General features: G+C 38.7%; 1 protein-coding gene across 1 annotated transcript in view; it reads right to left on the reverse strand.

Moving 5' to 3' along the window:
- Nucleotides 1-20419, reverse strand: part of gli2a (GLI family zinc finger 2a) — an 82030-nt gene that overhangs the window by 39357 nt on the left and 22254 nt on the right. Inside the window, exon 2 of the mRNA XM_077617559.1 lies at nucleotides 18263-18392. Within this exon, the coding sequence (XP_077473685.1) occupies nucleotides 18263-18371 (109 nt within the window). The 5' untranslated portion in view covers nucleotides 18372-18392. The remainder of the gene's footprint in view (nucleotides 1-18262; nucleotides 18393-20419) is intronic.

The raw sequence follows: 20419 nt of genomic DNA on the forward strand, positions 1-20419 counted from the left end.
TTCAGTCACACCACAAATAATTTGAGTGTAAAAGAAACAAAAAAACCAGAAGAAAACTATGAGCAATGTTGGGGCTCGTTATGTTTTTGAGCAATATATTAGACATTCTCGTAACAGTTGCGGGGGCTACCAGAGCCTATCCCAGCTGACTTTGGGCAAAAGATCATAATGATCATACTGGGTGTATTGAAGAACTGTGTGTATTGAAGAACTGGGTGTATTGAAGAACTGGGTGTATTAAGAACTCGATATCCCAGCAGTCACTGCGCAGCACTTTATCTACGGGAAATAGTAGAGTCTGGGGCTGCTTGGCGTATAGTTGTATATAAATATACATATAGTTCACAGTCTAGCTTTGAATGCTCTGTTGACAGGATTTCTTTTGTAAATATAGCCGAAATGACGACGAGCACCAAATTAGTGTGCTCACGGGACGTCATACTGGGTGTATTGAAGAACTGGGTGTATTAAGAACTCGATATCCCAGCAGTCACTGCGCAGCACTTTATCTACGGGAAATAGTAGAGTCTGGGGCTGCTTGCCGTAGTTGTCCTATCGACTGATTTATTTGATTTTATCGTGATAACAATTTTAGTACTGGTCCATATATAAAGCGCACTGGATTATAAGGTGCCCTGTCTATTTTGGAGAAAATTTTAGACTTTTATGTGCGCCTTAAAGTCGTGAAAATACGGTAGGTTCTTTTAATAGCAAAAGTTGAATATTCAAGTGACAAACTAAACAGGAGGAGGACGCACACCGACAAAAACCAAAACATGACTTACTGGTGCGAGACGCATGAGGTAAAGGTAGTAATACTCCCACACCGTCGTCACCAAACATTCTCCTTATATACCTCCCAGGGCTAATCAAATTAACACAAAACAGCAGACTAAGAGGGGAGGTGAAAACATGCACACACATACACACTCCACCAGAATGTGACACACACACGCTCACAAACACACACTATTGGGGAACTCAAAACAAGTGATTTATTTCACATATTGTTTTATCCATCTTGAGACTTAAGAGACCACAACAAAGATTAATAGGAAAAATTAACAAATCTTATTCAATGTTGACTACTTATCTAGGTTGGCAACTACTTATTTATTATATTGACTACTTATTTATTTATAATGTATTTATTATAATGTATTGATTATTTATCTGTTTGTTTGTTTGTTGTTATGTTTGCACTTCCATTCTTATTTATTGATTATTTATTTGTCTGTTTGTTTGTTGTTGTTATTTGTGCACTTTGTGGTGAAAGCTTTAAATCTAATTATACTTGTATAATGACAATAAAAGCATTCAATTCAATTCACCCAGGTACATTGCTGTGGTAGTCAAATGACAACCGGGTTTTAGACCTTGCGGCTTCGATACGCAACGCTGTACCATGCACAGTTGTTGATGGGTCGTCTCGGCTGTTCATTGGCAGCCTGCATGGGAGCTTAGCTTAGCGGTTATAGCACTTAGATGTAGGATCCACCCTCAACTATTGGTCCAGGTTAGCAATAAAATTGTTAGCCAGTAGTCACACAGATGAAGTCTATGACTTTGTATTGTACTGTTATTTTTCTTAATTAATATAACACAATCGTATAAAGAACAAAACTACCCAGAAAAATACGATTTTTTTTATATTATACTTTTGTTGGTCTTATCAGCAAAACTACTGTAGTTTTATTCCACCTTAATGGTTGGTGTATTTTCACGTACTTGATGTTCCTCCACCCACTGCATGTAGTTTATGATATAAATACAACACAACGTGACCAAATTTTTCAGGATACACAAGACAAGGTGGCAATTTGCGTGGTCAAAATGAGGTGTTCTATGTGGGCATGTCATTGCAGCAGCAAAGTTCGCTGAGGTTTCTGTTTAAACGGCTGCGGTGTAAACCCCGCAATAGAATCCTACTTTAGATCCAGCAGTTGAAAGCAGGCACTTTTACTCTCCGATTTGACTGTGGTTGTCAAAACACGAGGCCTATTCGCAACACAATCATTGTGGATTGGTTTCGCGGCATCATCTATGGAATTTTCTGTCCAAACAAAGTTGGTTTACAGGATTGTTCTGAGGCAAAGCATGGAGTCTGCTCATGCATTTAAGGAAGTTCGTAACAATAATAATAATTTACCTCAGAGAGAAAGCCAGGGGGAAAAAGTCTTTGTTATGCCATAAAAGAAAGGGGCAGCAAGAGAAAGACTACAAGAGGCCTTGAGAGAAAAAGAAGCAAACAGTAAAAGAGATGTGAAGAGCAGAAGAGTAGCACTAGAGGTGGGGGTGCTCCATTCAGACAGGAAATTCCATCAGAAAATGTTGGCTAGGTTCCTAACTACAAAGCAGAATGCCAATGGCCATACACAAATTCTCATAAGCGTCCATGCCCCTGCACGTACATGCATGCCCGCACACACACACACACACACACACACACACACACACACACACACACACACACACACACACACACACACACACACACACACACACACACACACACACACACACACACACACACACACACACACACACATTTGTTCTAATTAGTTCTGCAGTTCAATCTTAGTAGGCAGTCCAAAGGCACAAACGCATGTATCTTACTTAAATGAAATCAGACCCGGAGATTTGAAAACACATGCTGTTCCCAACAACAATACAAACTTATGTTAGTCCATTACATGCTGCAAAACATTGTGAATCCTGCTGAATTAGTTTGCCAAGACATTGCTTCCTCCAGGGCAACATATGCAGGTGAGTAATGGCGACACAGGGATTAAGGGGTTTATAGCAGTGGATGTAGCACTACTATCCAAGCAGAAATCTTAACAGAACAACCTTAGACTTTTAAAAGCCTCGGAGCAAGTAAAACGATATGTTTTTTATTGATAGAAGGATAAGGGTAGAAGATAAGTGGATTACTTCAATTGTCTCCACAAAGGTTTGAACGGAAATTCATTTGTCCCCTGGGAACATTCCAGGGGTTCTTATGTAAACATGAAATAGTCAGTGCTAGGGATAACCTACTAGCCATTGGATTATAAAATAAAATGGTCGTTATTAACTAATGCATCAGCAAAGTATTTAAAAATACGTGTGTATTTGTTTTTTTTTTTGATATGTAATTTCTAAGACTTAGTTATCTAAGTGACGGGCTGAACAATAAAATGTTCACAGATTATAGATTTTGGAGGATAAAAAGCTGATGGAATTCATAAAATAGCTTTTTGCACATAGAGTGCATGAGCTTTATGTTAATTTTAAAATGCCCACATTTCATACAAACTAAAAGAGATAACCGTATCATTTTCTGATAGTATTCACACTTTATTTGATGGTGTGCTGGTGAGATTCGTCTTTTCAATGGGTGCCTTGGCAAGAAAAAAAATCACCAGTTATCAGAGACTCAATTAATTATGGTCGCCACTTATGTTCTCTGGTCATGCATGGATCAGTGCGAAGTTGTCACTGTTTTCTTGGGACATTTGAAAGGAATAAGAGGATACAATTTATTGGCTCTGTAAGGAATCAGCATATTTGTACCAATGGTGCTGGAAACCACAGCTACAAACAAGGGAGATTACTAATACCCATAATTGTTATATTTGCAGAGTGTGAAGCGTGGTAGGACCCAAATGCGGGGAAGCAGGGAGAGACAGGGAATGAGGGTGCACTAACAAAACTTTAATAACTGAGGAACGTTCTCAAATATAGCAAAGACATAAAAACCAAAGAACAAAACCACGCCTTGTGGTGAAACGAGGAGGATTGGACATTGTGAGAGCACATGTGAACACAAGACAATCCAACAATGACTGACAAATACACAGGGTTTAAATAGACACACATAGGTTGACGAGACAATCAGAAAGACCTGGGTCACACAAGAGGCAGCAAGCAGGAGATAAACCAGGGGCGGAGAAACGACAGGTGAACTCAATGGGCAATAGCAAGGACGAGTCACACAGGGGCAAAATCCACCAATCCCTGACCAAACCAATATCTAGCAATAATCTCCCAAATTGAGCGTTTGTGTTGATCTGTGCTAGTTATGAAGTGTCCACCGTTTTACTTCTTTTAATATTAGGTCAACCAGTGCCATACCAAATTACATTGGGGAAAAATCTCCTATGATCAGTCTCTGTCTTATCCATACACTTGCAAGTGTCTAATACCAAGTCTCTTGTCAACATTGTAAAATCACTGAAAGTATAATCTATCACAATAGCTACAAAGTGCTAGGTCACCACACCACTCAGTTTTTCATGTCTTCCTCCACCACCACACCTGAATCAAATAATCGGGATCCGTATGAAGCTTCTGGAGAGCTTGCTGTAGAGTTGATCATTTGATTCAGTTGTGGTAGAGGATGGAGACATGGAAAACAGACTGGATAAGGGCTCTCGATGACCGGACTTGGCCACCCCTCTACCACTAGAGAGATCCTGAGTTTCACCTGGATTTACATTAGCTAGTGGTACTTTAAGATCTCCCATCTCATTTTCTGAACTGCTTTATCCTCATTAGAGTAACAGGGGGTGCCAGAGCCTATCCCAGCTGACTTTGGGCCAGAGGCGGGGGACACCCTGAATCGGTGGCCAGCCGATCGCAGGGCACAAGGAGACGGACAACCATGCACACTCACACCCATATCTAGGGGCAATTTAGAGTTATGTCTCCGATAATGGAAGTAAGTACACTGAAATGAATGAAGTTACAGTATAATGTGCCTGTCTTATTTTGACTACTTGAGATGTGGCATTGTTTGGACAAGGGTAATAAGAAATTGTTGGCTAGTTTCCACTAAAGTGATGAAAATCACACATATATATGTATATATATATATATATATATATATATATATATATATATATATATATATATACACAGTGGTAACTACTTACAAAATTAATTTATGGATGAGCTTTAATACATTCCGTCCATTCTAAAATCCCAAATAGCACCCCCGAAAATCCTTTGTATGAAATATTTAAAAAACACGAAAAAGAGAAAAAAAATATTTATCAAGCCATTAAAATTAATAGAATCAAAGACGTTTTTCCAAGGCATATGTTGTTAAGCTGAGCTATACCAAAATGTGCGAACACAATAAAAACATAGCATGCTTCTTCTTTTCACCTTCTTGGGGGAAAATTATCCCAGGCAAAGAATAAAGATGCATTAAGCCTGGAAAGGGGGCTTTTGGTTGGGCGGTCACCGTCATAGTGCTGCGGTGGCCGCCTGTCTGTTGTTTTCGGGTGGAGCTTCATTGAGATGCAGCCCCTCTGCGCTTTACAACTTTTACAAATTTCTTTTGTTTCAAGAGACAAAAAGTTTTCGTTGAGGGATTTCGTAACCTGAATCCTTTGAATATAGAGACATTCGTAAATAGAGTCAGCACTATATTCGTATAAAAAAGGATCCTGAATGTTTATGGTTAAACCATTATTCAAGCCAACGTACTTCAAACGGCGGGAGCTCAGAGGCCAGAGTTTCTCCATCTTCCATGAGCCTTTTAACCTCAAAGACACAGCTGACTGAGAAGCTGCCAGTTCACACAATGAGTGTCCTCATTGCCTTATGGCGACATTCTTGGTGCAAGCTTGGCACACCCCTCCCCCTTGCCTCGTAAATAAGGCATTTTTTTAAAATGGAAAGATAGAAAGAAAGCAGGGGAAATACCCAAAACAGAATACAATGTGTGTGAAAAGCAGGCAGCGCACATCAATCTGGAGTGTCACAGACGGGGGTCACTCTGAGGTGAGGGAAACTGTTCTCCAACCCTGAGTGGGAGTCTAGGAAGTATACACTAAACCTGGTCTGGGCTTCATCAAACTGCTACATGTAGCCTGTTCCTGAAGAACGGTTATATCCTTTGTTGGCTGCTTATTATAAATGACAACTATTTTGTGGTGGCTTGAAGAGGGAAAATATTTGTAAGTGGGCTCTGAGGTGGAACCTTTGCTACCTACATGTTGGCAGGCAGTGTAAACTTTGGAAAGCATTCTGGCCTATGCCACTAGAGAGCCAGCAGATTAATTAGATTTTTTTTTTTTAAATACTAAGTTGATTTGCAGTGACATCTTATAAATCTTACAAATACAAATGTACCGTATTTTCACACCTATAGGGCACACCTAACAGTATAAAATTTTGTCTAAAATGGGCTGCGCCCAATCAGTCGATGTGTGCATTGTGTTTCGACTAAATTCAAAATTTTGTATGACCCTGACCGCTTGACTGACTGGTTTCATTTCTTGCCGACACACTACTTACTGCGGTCAACCCAGGAGATTTTCATGTTCTCACGGTCAATGACAACCTCCCTAAACTGCGGAAATCCCCAAAAATTGTCACTTAATTTTTTTTGGGAAGCAACCATTTCAGAAAAGTACCAAATTTCCAATTTAAATGCCTCCAAATTCGTACCATTGCTACGGCTTCCGCCATCTTGATCCAACTGCACTGTAAACTGGAAGAATTCGGTAACAAGAGTGCATTGTGAATCATCCAAGTTACAAGTTCAGACGAACAATTCGTCTTGTGCGACTTCAGTGCATATCGATCTTGCGAGAATCGCATTCACTCCGGATAAACTCCGGAAATGGGACAAGGGTACTCCTGAAATGGGGTCGATGGAGGTTGACAGCTCTGTGGCCCTGACAGTGAGATGGAACCCAGTATGTTGTACGGCGAGCTCGCCCATTTGTCCGAACTCTTTATGTCAGATACAGAAGATGAGGACTTTGACAAATTTGTAGATGTTTGAATGCTTTGACTTATATTACCACAAATACATATTAATTCAATCAAACTCAGTTTTGATACTTTTGCCATTTTAAAACATACGCCAGAGTCAGGAGCGCCCCGTTTTGTCCCTCCTGGCCTGCCGTAGAGGCAGAGCAGCTGGAATCAATCATGTTGATGACTTCCTGAGTTAGTATTTAAACACCAATAGTTCTATTATCATTGTCTGATCGTTCCTGCAAGCTCCTGCACAATTCCTGCATGTTCCTGGAGGTCACTGCGTGGATTCAGTAGCCATGCAGCCACGCTACCTTTCTCCTCGATACCTCTCGTTCTCCTGTTTCCGGTTTGGTATCGCTTTCGTTTCACAAGTCCTCGTTGCTTTTAAGATCCCTTCTGAGTTATTAAATATGTTGCTTTGAAGCTAACTGCCTCGTTCCCCTCCTGCTTCCCGCACCTGGGTCCTAATCCATTCCCGATCGCGCCACGACAACGCGGCGCGATCGTAACAGCTAGCATGTATGCTAGTTTATGTGTCATGCTAGCATTACCATATGTTGCGGCCATTGAGCCGAAGCACCTTGTGTATGGTCAAAATACAGAAATGGCACCCGCAAATGAGACAGCGCCTTTTCAGTCGGTGCGCCCCATAGGCATAAAAATACGGTATTCTTAAGAATGTCTGGATTTGGCATGACATAGTGTTGAACTCAATTTTATCATTAGATCTGTGACATTGAGTTTTTTGTAGCATTTTTGGATAGTTTTATTTACCAGGGGGTTTTAGTTGTAAGATGGCTTTTATTTTACATTTTATAATTGTTTAGTGGACACATTTTGACTTTTGCTTAAAGCAGTAATATCCAACATTTGCATTACAATTATTCTGTTCCTAATATTTCAATAGACATTAAAGAAACATGTTCATTGGAAATACTCATAACATGATTCTCAAAGGTTTGGCTGATTTTTTTACCCATTTCAAAAGTTGATTATAAGCCCCTATCAGTCGGTAATTTAAAAAAAAAGGGCTTACAATGTTTTTTTTCTCTCCACCAATCAGTCAATTACGAGAGATGTTCCCAGAGCTCTGTTGGCTGCATACACTAAGTTAAATGTACATGCATATATCTTGCACTTGTACTACAACTATCTGTACTTGTACTATTACAAGCATGTGTACAAGAACGTGAATGTGTAGTTGTGAGTACTTGTGCTCCAAATACACTCATACCTCTACTTACGAATGCCTCCAGGTACGGAAGTTTTAGGTTACGAATTTTTTTATATGCAAATGAGTGACTCGAGATACGAGAATGGTCCAAGTCACGAAATCCTCCAAAAAGTAAATGCATTTCCTTGTCCGTTATTTTATTTTGAATTCCCTTTATTAAGCGATTACAAACTGTACAAATGCAACGTGGCACACATTTTCACATACACACACAGGGGACAAAGTAAAAGTCTAAAATGTACTACAAAGTGGACGGCTTTCAACCCTGGTAGAACGGGCTCTTGCCGCCATCTGGCGGACAAACATGGGTATTACATCTATAATGGCTGCGGAGGGAGATAGCTCAGCGGCACAGGGCACATTTTCATATACTTATTTATTTTAAGACATTAATTAATAATTTCCTTATAATTTTCTCTCATTTTTCTGTGTGTCCTCACATCTTTCATACAAAATTGGTAACGAATTACAGAATTTACATATAAAGTACACCTCTACTTACGAAATTTTCAAGTTACAAAAAGGTCTTGGAAACAATTAATTTCGTAAATAGAGCTACGACTGTACATACATACGCGAGTGTACTAATCCAACAAGTATGTGTACTAGCACCTTAAGTACATATATGTGTACCGTAATTACTCGAATATAACGCGCACTCGAAAATAACACGCAGGTATAACTTTGGGCCAAAAAAATCTGGAAAAACGCAGTACTCGAATATAGTGCGCACCTAAAATTTCCCGCTGACGAAAATCAGAAATCTTACCTTTTTTTCTTCGTTTCACGATTGTTTTGTTCAAACAAATTTATTCATTAGAATCCTTCAAATGAAAAGTTCCTCTCTCTCTTTGTCTGTCCTCTCATACATCTCTTCGTTGAGAATCCTATCAACGTCCACGCTTCCTTCATCCACTTCCTCTTCCTCCCACAACACATCATCCGATTGGCTTTACGAGATGACGTAAAATCCGTGCGTCAAAGTGAGTTTGACAATGCTTTTTTCGATCGAAAATTTGTAATTTATTTTAGTTATTGATTATAACACTGAACTGAGAGAGGGTGAACTGAGACGGGTACGAGGCTAGAGGGGGGCAGTGGTGGTCTCGGCTTTACGAGATGACATAAAATCCGTGCGTCGGCTTCACGAGATGACGTAAAATCCGTGCGTCGGCTCTACGAGATGACGTAAAATCCGTGCGTCAAAGTGAGTTTGACAATGCTTTTTTCGATCGAAAATTTGTAATTTATTTTATTCAATTCAATTTCAATTCAATTTATTTGGCAAGAAAAAGCACCAGGCTAAGGGCCATGTAACAAGACACAAAAAAAAAATAAAAAAAAATAAATAAATAAAAAATAAAAAAAAAATTAGTTTTTGATTATAACACGCACCCCCAACTATTGGAATTAATTATTTTGCAAAAACCTGCGTGTTATATTCGAGTAATTACGGTAGTTGAAATGTAACATTAGTATTATAACACAGCTTAATTCTCCAATGCAGATCACATATCTGGCTGCCCAAAGGGTAAGGGGATGTTGTGTGCAATATTTTTATCCACCCTGAAGTAACATTTTTGGTAAACATACTTACACTAAATTACCAATGTTGGCTTATCTTTGAATCTGTATGTGACACCATACTTTCGCTCATGCATTTTGTTCTTATATTTTCTATAAAAATCTTTAAAAGCTTAAACTTGATGGTCTGTTAATCCGAGGGTTATTTTGACTTAATACAAGTATGGTGCCCTACGACTGACTGGCGACCAGTCTATGATGTAGTCTGCCTTTCGCCCGAAGGCAGCTGGGTTAGGCTCGAGCAACCCCTGCAACCTTTTGAGGATGGGCGGTGTGGAAAATGAATGAATGAATGAATACAAGGATGGAAATGAAACAAACAGGCCTAATGAGAAGCACATGTTGCTTTCAACAGCTTCGTTTTGGCGTTGGAGGTTTAACTGTTTAGGGTTTTGTGACTTTGACAGAGAAAAACGACGACACCATGTTAGTTTATATGTCGATCTTCATTAGATTTTAAGAACACAAATGGGAGGAGAGGCGAAAGCTCAGGTCACATCTAAACTATCAACAGCTATGCCTGTAATTTTAAGACAATTGCATTTGTGCAAGAAATATATTCATGTGCATATTTCATCTTCAATACACTGACCTGTACATTCTTTTGCCATTTTTTCTAAAAGATTAAAATAAGGACCGAGACTTTGTGTTTTGATGGATACAGATTTGATTGTGCTTAACTATTCCCTACATCGGTGCCGATTCATTTAATACCCGAGGGTGTACTGGTAAAATGCATGAATTGACTGATAAAATATAACCAACATTTTAATGCATTCCTGCCACTGGAGGAAATGTGTGAGAGAAAATCTTTGACAAATTTATATGGGTAGGTAGGGTTTTTATTAGATTTTAAGAACACAAATGGGAGGAGAGGCGAAAGCTCAGGTCACATCTAAACTATCAACAGCTATGCCTGTAATTTTAAGACAATTGCATTTGTGCAAGAAATATATTCATGTGCATATTTCATCTTCAATACACTGACCTGTACATTCTTTTGCCATTTTTTCTAAAAGATTAAAATAAGGACCGAGACTTTGTGTTTTGATGGATACAGATTTGATTGTGCTTAACTATTCCCTACATCGGTGCCGATTCATTTAATACCCGAGGGTGTACTGGTAAAATGCATGAATTGACTGATAAAATATAACCAACATTTTAATGCATTCCTGCCACTGGAGGAAATGTGTGAGAGAAAATCTTTGACAAATTTATATGGGTAGGTAGGGTTTTTATCCACTGGGAAGTTGCTCAACGTTTAAGGTCATTTTTAAACTTAAGTATAATTGAGGACGGCCCGGCGGCTGAGTGGTTAGCTCGAGGGCCTCACAGTGAGGATCTGGGTTCAAATCCTGAGCGGTTCACCTGTGTGGAGTTTGAATGAACTCCCCAAGCCTGAGTATAATTGATTGAATTTAAATACGTTACATTATATCTATCCTACATATTTTATTGGGAAATAAATATTACAGGCGGCCCGGTGGAGCGAGTGGTTAGTGTGTCGGCCTCACAGCTCTGGGGTTCTAGGTTCAAATCCAGGTCACGTCCATCTGTGTGGAGTTTGCATGTTCTCCGCTTTGTCCTCACTAGGGTCCAATCAGGAATGTGGGAGGAAACTGGAGTACCCGGAGAAAACCCACACAGGCGTGGGTTTCCTCCCATATTTCCAAAAAAATGCATGGTAGGCTGGCCAACGATTAATGGTGTCCCACGCCTCTGGCCTGATGTCAGCTGGGATAGACTCCAGCACCCCCTGTGACCCTTGTGAGGATAAAGCTGTTCAGAAAATGAATGCATTGTGAAGAAATTACAGTGCAATTTTAAGGTGACAATACAAAAACAAATAAAAATCATATCCCCAGTTCAATGTTTTATGAAAGATATTGAGACCAGATGTTATTGGTGGAGTCGAAAATAACTGCCTGAGAGATATGGTACACCCTTTTCGCAAGTTTCATTCATTTTCTGAACCGCTTATCCTCAAAAGGATCGCCGGGGGTGCTGGAGCATATCACAACTGACTTTGGGCACGAGCCGGCCTGAATTCATGGCCAGCTAATCGCAGGGCACGAGCAGACAGACAACCATTCAAGCTCACTCATAACTAAGGGCAATTTAGTGTTCAATTAACCTACCCTGCATGTGTTTGGAATGTGAGAGGAAACTGAAGTACCCGGAGAAAACCCACGCAGGGCCAGGGAGAACATCCAAACTCCACACAGGAGGACCGACCTGGATTCAAACCCAGGACCCCAGAACTGTGAGACCAATGCGCTAACCACTCACCCGCCAGCCCGCCAGCTTTTCGCAGGTTAATCACAAATAACCATTTACGTACACTCAATTTGATAGACAATAGGAGTTTTCAATTAAGCAATTATAAATGTTTTTCTCCATGGCAGAAAACCAAAGTAGTACAAAAAGCAACGTGCAAGTATTGGGAGGATAAATATACCATAAGCTTAATTAGATTAGCATTTTTTCTTTTTTGATTACAATAAAGTGTTGAAAAGGTTTTGACAGCACCTCTTTGCTCTCGTATGTTTGAATTAACGTTACAAAATTTGGATAGTTGTTCAACAGTCTCAAGGTTTTTATTTCATTTTAATATACATTTTCATATAAAATCTAATGCTAATGCTAAAAAATCTTTTGCCACCTTTGTCATGGTGATTGACATGGCAACAGTCAAAGGTAGCACAACCTTTTTGTCCTTATAAAAGAGGTAAGTAGAGTAATTACATTTTCAAAAGTGCTCTGCTAAGATTATGCATAACATCCTAAATATTCATATAAGATCAAATACTAAAAAAATATTTTCTCACCTTGGCCATGGTGATTGACATAGCAACTGCCCATGATAGCACAAACCTTTTCTTTCTTTTAAAAGATGTAAGTAGACTACCATACTTTTCGGAATATAAGTCACACTAAAATATAAGTCGCAAGAGTACACAATGAAAAGGACAAAACAATTTTTGGGAGGGAACAAACAAACGTTAAAGCAACGATAGTCAAGTAAAGAACAACAGGCTAAATAGGAATATATTAACATAATAGTTTTTTCCGATAACTATAGCCTAAAAAAACAACATATGTCGGACTTTATTATTAGTTGCAGGCCCAGCCAAACTATCAAAAAACAGTAATTAGATGTTTAACATTTTCAACTTCAAATTTTAAAGAGCATACTTTTTGTCTGCTCATAAACGATCTCTGAGTAAGATCAGACTTGCAAGTCTAAGCATGTAAGTAAGATCCTTTGCAGAGTTCAGCACTGTGGTTTATTCTTTTCCCCATTAATGTTTTTATAAGAGTGAACCATAGATGTATCTTCAGGTGAGTGTGGGTTGGAAGGGTTTGGAGCCTGACCAAATACTGTCCTTCTCTAGATCAGCTAACTCCTGCAAAAGAGGGTCAGTTTACACAAGCAACTCCTGCCCATGTTTAGAGTTAGTACACATTTTTGTTTTACTATGTCTAAGCTATTTCAATGTTTATTTTGTCTCTCTCATACTGTGAGGTTTACAAGACCTAATCAAATTATCCCACACCAAAGGTTAGGCTGGTTCAGAGGCAAGCACATGACACAAATTCACACGAAATAACTTTCTCATGTTTGCGTCAAATACTTTGATGGCCTGAGGCGACACCTCAAGAGAGGAGGAAAAGGCTGGGTACCTTATTGCACCAATTCCTATCAGTTCTCCAAGCAAAGAGTATGTATGAGCATGTGGTACATTTATTTTGAGTTTTGAACATTTTTCAGTAGCATTATTAAAAAACAACAAGATCGAAAAAGGAATTGTGACATTTTTTTAAGCTTGGTAACATAAATTTGAGCATCCAAGCAACAAATAGAAACAATCTGAATCTTCTTTGCACTAGGTTCCTTAGATCAACAGTAAATATTATCAACCTGGAGGACAACAACTATAATTACTATTATATATAAAAATTGTTAGCGATAATACCAGATTTTTTCTTAGGCTTGTAAATACACATTGGGATAAATGATAACAGGTGTGGTGACGTCTGGAGCCAAATTGTTAATGTACAGACATCGTGTTGTTAAAAATGAACTGTTTCAGTAGTCTTAGCCAAAAACAACTCGCTCACTCGAATGTCTTTGATTCCCCCCACTGAGAAGAGGAATTTGCTGATTCTTTCAACTAAGGTGGAGGGCCAAGAAGTTAAAACCAAAGGGGGCAAAAGGATCTGGCATGCATGCGGTCATCTCTGGATAATGCTGACCTCTGTGCCCCCACCCCATTCCTCTACCTCTCACCCAGTCTGTGAAAACCACAGCAGCATAAGAGCCTCATTTAGGGACACAGAAAGAAAGGCAGAATTCCCTTTCTCAGGAAGATTAGTGGCTGTCCCTTTGGAGTAGGCCTTTGGATAGAGCAAAAAGTGGGGAGGAGTGCATTTTTTGTTGTTGTTTTTTTCCTTTTTTTTAATTCGCTAGGACATTTTTCTCTGCCAAAGGGGCCGTGACCTGCTCCAGAGCGCCCTCCAGAGAGACACAGTTAAGCGCCTGACCTGCATCTGAAATTGAGCCACGATAGCCATGATTAACACCCCAATTTTTTTTTATCTCGATAGCCACATTCTTCTTCGAACAGTAGTCGTTATTCAAGTTGTTATTTACGGAGCAACGTAGGGACAGGGTTCTCTACTTATGAACAATGTTTAGAGTGAGACTGTGTTTGTATACAGTGTTTTTTTTAAAAATTTAATTCATTTAAAAATGATTTTATCTATTCATTCATTCATCTTTGATATCACGCATCTCGAAAGGGTTGCGGAAGTTGCTGTAGCCCAGGGGTAGGGAACCTATGGCTCGGGAGCCACATGTGGCTCTTTCGATGGGTGCATCTGGCTCTTCGCTAACCTGTGAGCTAAAATATGGAACCCGCTGGTGACAGAACTGAGATACTACGTCCAGTGCTGCTTAAGGCTTCTTTTTTTGCATCTGCTAGAATGCATACTCTCATTGATTAGCAACTGCATAAGAATGTTGTCAAAAGTATTCTTTTTTTCCACTTTAAAAGTGGTGAAATTACTAAAATAAAAGACACCCATTTACATGTATTTTGACTTTTAAATTCAGAGTATGGCTCTCAAGGAATAACATTAGAAAATATGAATTGTTTATGGCTCTCTTCGTCAAAAAGGTTCCCGACCCCTGCTGTAGCCTAACCCAGCTCACTTTGAGCGAAAGCCAGACTAGACCCTAGACTGGTCGCCAGTCAGGCGTAGGGCACACAAAGAGACAATCAACATACTCACAATCAGACCGCCACCAGTGGGAATCGAGCACTTGACTGCCCGGATCAAGTTAGGCGAGAGAACCACTACGCCATGAGGTGGCATGTGACAGAAATATTATCATTATAAAAATTACACAAAAAATAGAGGGAAGAAAGGGTTTAAAAACAACCTTATTATTAGTGTAGTTGAGCCCTATGTCAGTAAACAGCTAGCCATATCAGATTAGCCTCATCTTTGTCTTTTGAGAGAAATATTTCAATAAAATCTTTGGAAAAATGCAGTCAACAAATATATGATAGTGTGTAGGTATTAACAGCCTATTGCTGTCAGCAGTTTACTCAAGCTAGTAATACGGAGTTGGGACTGGCCAAATAAACTTTGTTACGTAACGTTAGTTGGTCATCAATAAATTGTAAAGGTCTTTTTAACTTTCACGACATGCGAATGAGAAGTGCGAAGCATTTATACTTTGTCGTTAAACATAACTATACAGTCAATAGTGTTTTCTTTGAAATAGTTACAGATTATTCAATTTATAACTGAATTTGGAATGACTTGGTTCATTATAAAGGTTAGCGATGCAGCAATTTTAATGCTATTTGAAAATTCTTTATAATTTCATTCTAAAAAACTTTTGGGGGGGCTTGTGCACTGTCAAAGGTCATAAAAATATGATGGCTTGTCATGGAAAATCAACAAAATAACTATAAGCGTATGCACTTTGCTGGTGATAATCAATAGGGTCAGTGATTTTCAGATGCGCACCCAACTCAGGATATCTTATTTAAAGGATTATTTTTGTGTGACCATAATGCTGTGACCAAGGGGCTGGCACTGAGCCGTACTTTTAATAATCCAATCACTACTTGAGTAGGAAGCATGGGATCAGTTTCTTCCAGGAGGCCTTGAACAGACTGAGAATACTTTTAATAAGGTTGTAAAACAAGTTGTAGCAGCTCCAATTAAAGCCACCTAATAAGTTGCAAACACAAAAGACAAGAACATTTGCAGTATGTTGTCAAAAATGGAAGTGAAGGCATGTTTTTCATAGTTTTTACTTAAGAAAGGGTTTGATGTTTTACTGCCCTGGAAGCAGGCACCTTACCTGAACACGTTACACTGACATAATTAAGGCTCAGGTTAATGTAGGCTCGTAAATCCTGGGAAAATGGAGTCCGGTTGCAAAGACAAGCTTGTGGAAGCATGAGAAAGATGCAGGTTGTCTCACCAAAGGCGGGTGTCCATTTAGAACCATTAACTAGAAAGCAGTTTTATCCTTATCTTACATTGACTTTAGAAAACCTGCACTTGTTTTACACACATCTCAAAGCTCTCTTCTTCCTCCAAGATGTCTTCACACTCCTAAACCGAACAGCTAAAAAAAGTAGGAATACCTCCATTTTCTTGATGGCGAATAAAGAACCCAAACACATTTTAGTGTGTTTATAAGTTGTTGTCTTTTTTTAACCTTGTAAAATTATTGAAGTTCCTGGTTTGGATTTGAAATTCTTAAATACACCCAAGCTAAATGAATAATGCCCCTTTAGAATAATGTTCGCCAAACTAAAAAGGGATTTAAACCTTGATGTACTATATACACATTTGCTCTACTTTTTTTTGCACATGCATGCTTAAAAACTGGAACACTGAATGAATAAAGGAAATGACAACAAAAGCAGAGCAAATGTCAACAAATGTTCTACTTTTGCATTCCTCCTGAGTGTTTAAATCAGTTTTATGGTGGTATTAATGATTTGATCCTGCAGTTGCCCTAAGATAATGCCTTTGTGTCTTTCTAAGGGGCTTCAAAGTCTACAAGCTGGGTCCACCACCAGCATTAAGTAATTTATAACGTCGGTGCCTTAGAGGCATGAGCAGGGTCCTGCGACCTCATTAAACCCCATTTTCATCACATTTTCGCAAATTAAAACAAAAGCTCTAATTTAATGGTTATTTTTGTTTTGTGACTTTGACCTAGGTTGAACTCTCAAATGTTATATTACTTCCCCATACTTCCCCAGATCAGTGAGAATTCCTTTTTGTCAATGAGGTAAGGTAATGAATTGTCAAGCCTTATTGAGTGACACGACATGCAATGGTCATAACTATAAATAATTGATCTCCAAGCTAGTTAGATATTTCCTTTGCTGACTTGAAAATACTTGCAGACCCTTTGTGGAGATGCCAAGGAGGGTGCGCTGAAACGTCCTAGTTTCAACCCCGCATCCCTAAACAATTAATGCTCACGGCTCATCTTATGGCAGGCCACCAAGATCATTATTACGAAGAAAAAAAAATACCACAATATCGTATGACATCTTGTTTGCATTTCAAAGGACCTCTCTTTTTTTCAGCCTTTACCAGAGGCCTCTGATTCACCATGTCGTCCACTCCTATGGCAGGCTTTTTCTTTTTTTAAGTAATTCATGAAATGTACACGCGGGAGGTGAGAACAAGGTCTTTCGACCTCATTATAGCATTTTTTTATCAGCTCTCTGACACCCCTAAATGATGTAGCCCCTATCTATGTCTTTTCGTGTTGCTTTGACAGATCGTGTTGTACATTATTTTCATACCAATCTTGAAGATTGTCCAAAAGGAAATACAAACTACACTAATCCCTCGAATTTCGTCGATATTGTAGACCAGATATGGCCGCGATAATAGAAAAACCGCAAAGTAGGATCACCCATATTATTACTAGCATACCATAAGTACACAAGTACAATTATCAAGAAGTGTGTTTATTAAATTTGACAGTTATAGCCATATGAAAAGACTACAATGTAGTAATATCTAAATATAATCCATGTATTTATAAAATTGTAAATAAATTAAGTACTGTACTCTCTCCGCTTGATTTAAATAAAAAAAAACACGTTATTAGGAGCTTTAGTCTAAGTCCTTTTGAGAAGCATTGGATCATCGATGGAATCTTTAAGAGGCACTGTAAGGGCAGCAGGAGGAGCTTGCAGCGCATATGCAAGTAAATACGGTATACGAAACTGGATGACTATGTGGAGAGCCATTAGACCATAGCAAAATGGCAACCGCTACTCACAGTACAGCTATGACTGGAGAAAAGTTTATTTATTTCGTTACAGTCGTCCTCCATACACTGGATATTAAAATGTCATCGACATGGGGCAATACAGAGTACAACAGTGAAAACCAGATTTAATTTACTCTAAAGAAGTCCACACCTCCCATTATAATGAAATTTGCAATAACTTGGTAGTATTGTAGCGGCTAAATTAGAATGTCGCAATACTGTAATGGAAGAGTTTAGGCCTGCTTTGAATGTGAATTTAAAGATTTGAAACAGCGTTCATCATAACTATCCACTTTGAAAAGATTCGGTAACTCTAATTTTGACATGAATAAAGTTATGGAAAAATGCTCTACCTCTGGAGGTGGGAGATGGCTTCTTTGGAATTTCTGAAAAGCTGCTTCCATCCATACTAGGACCCTTGCATTCCTTTTTTTCATTCGGAGTTGGAGCTGAGGTCTCCATACTCTTTCAGTGTCGGTCAACCTGGACAGAAACATGGACAATAGTAAGGTTTGGTCGTTAACATACGAGGAATAGTACAATTCATTTGCCTTTCACGCAGATACCACGTTATACTTGACATTTTTTTGTTCTTTTTTTCACGCGAATCACATGATTTCTATTTCAACATTTCTAAAGAAAAAAACACAATAAAAACGTACAGGTCCATTTTTTAAATTCAAACGATCCCATTTTTTTTTTTACCAAAACTTCCCATGAAATTATACTGATTTATCCAAATACTTGGTTCACTTGCGTTCCAATTTTTACACTTTATTTGAGATAAGATTAAAAACATTTTTACCCAAAAAAGTGACCATTAGCATGTTAGCATTTCCATGCCCTTTTTCGAGAAGTTGCACAATTTAGTAAGGTGAGTAACATAGTGATGTGGTAAAGGTGTCTTAATGTTTGATTAGTCAATAGAATTAATTTTTGGTTTGTTGTCCTTTTTTCTGCTAAATTAGTAAGTGTTTAAGGTTTGGAGTTTTTCTAGAGAAGGTAAGAGCAAGTATAATTCAATATTTACATGGTTATTTCATTATGGTTGTCGACATATTTATTCTGTCAGTGTAAATAATGTCAGGTCAAACCCTAAACACACATGGGTTTTTCTCAGTTTGATGTAATGAGTTCACAGTGCTCACTCTGTTCCAATTGTAAATGTGAGAGGCTCTTAGTGGTGAGGTTTTAGTCACACACTGTGTCAATACAGCCTCGTGTGTTTGAATGGATTGGTGACGTGGCAACGTGCCACTTGTTTGACTTGAGCGGATCTTTCTCTGCTGCTAACAAACATGATTTGGTCAAGTTTTGTGAGTAAAACATTCCACGCTCTCATGCAAGTTGGTTTTCATTCATTTTCAGACCTTTGTGAGAAAATGTCTACAGACGTTTACATAATGTTGTGAGGAAAGGGAACACTTTAATGTGAATAAATAGAGTCATTCACCCAAAGTCAACTGGAATAGGCTCCAGCAACCCGCGCGGGACCCTGATGAGCTCATCTTTTAGTGATGTTACTAGAATGATTCTTATTTATGGCGATAGCATACAGTAGTGGTCTCCAAACTATTCCACAAAGGTGATGCAGGTTTTCATTCCAACCCAGAAAGAGGACACATTTTTTCACCAATTTGGTGTCCTACAAGTGCAATCAGTGGATGCCAGTCAGGTGCTTCTTGTTTTCTGCAGAAATCTCATTCATCAAAATGTCTGTGCTGGATCGGTTGGAAAAAAAAACCTGCACCCACAGCGGCCCCCGAGGCCCGGTTTGGGCACCCCTGGAACATAGTATCAATTATATCCCTTGAACCTGTTATTTGTATATTTAATGTTATTCCAGTGAGAAGATGCTGCATCTGATGCTGTATTTGCATGACAGTTTTTCACATAATAAAAGTGATATTTTGAAAATGTTGCATGTTTACGTAAGTTTAAGCCTGGTTTTGGAAAAAGCCTTGTAAATCTTATGAAGTCTCATTTCATGAAATTTCACTGAAGGCAAATGAACTGTGGCATATACTATAAATTTGATAAAAGTGACGTTATTACGTGCTCGTGTTGTACTGTATTTTAGTATTAAAAACTCTCAATAACATCCTCCTGGAAACCTAAAAACATTGTTGAGATATTTGAGTGTGTTTATGAAATTTGGCCATTTCCATATTTTGTTTGTCACATTTCGGTTGGGCAACGATTGACTACAAATGTAAAACAGCTGCAGATATAGTATCGTTGGTTTCAAATTCGGCGACCGGTGGCCATATACGACCCGCCACATCATTTTAGGTCACTTTCAAAATCTAATTATGTAAAACAACTTTATGTTTCTGGCTGAAATATTAAAACTACAGATTCTCGTCACAAAAAAATCTTGATATGTCATAAACCATTTTTGGAACCAACATCCATTTCAGCAATTTAATGGTATATTAAGAAAATCTAATTGTTGAGATTATGTTTAAAAGGTGATTATGGGGTCCACAGTCTTAATAGCTCTCCAAGGA

The sequence above is a fragment of the Stigmatopora argus genome, chromosome 13, assembly GCF_051989625.1.
Source record: "Stigmatopora argus isolate UIUO_Sarg chromosome 13, RoL_Sarg_1.0, whole genome shotgun sequence".
Classification (NCBI taxonomy): Eukaryota; Metazoa; Chordata; class Actinopteri; order Syngnathiformes; family Syngnathidae; genus Stigmatopora; species Stigmatopora argus.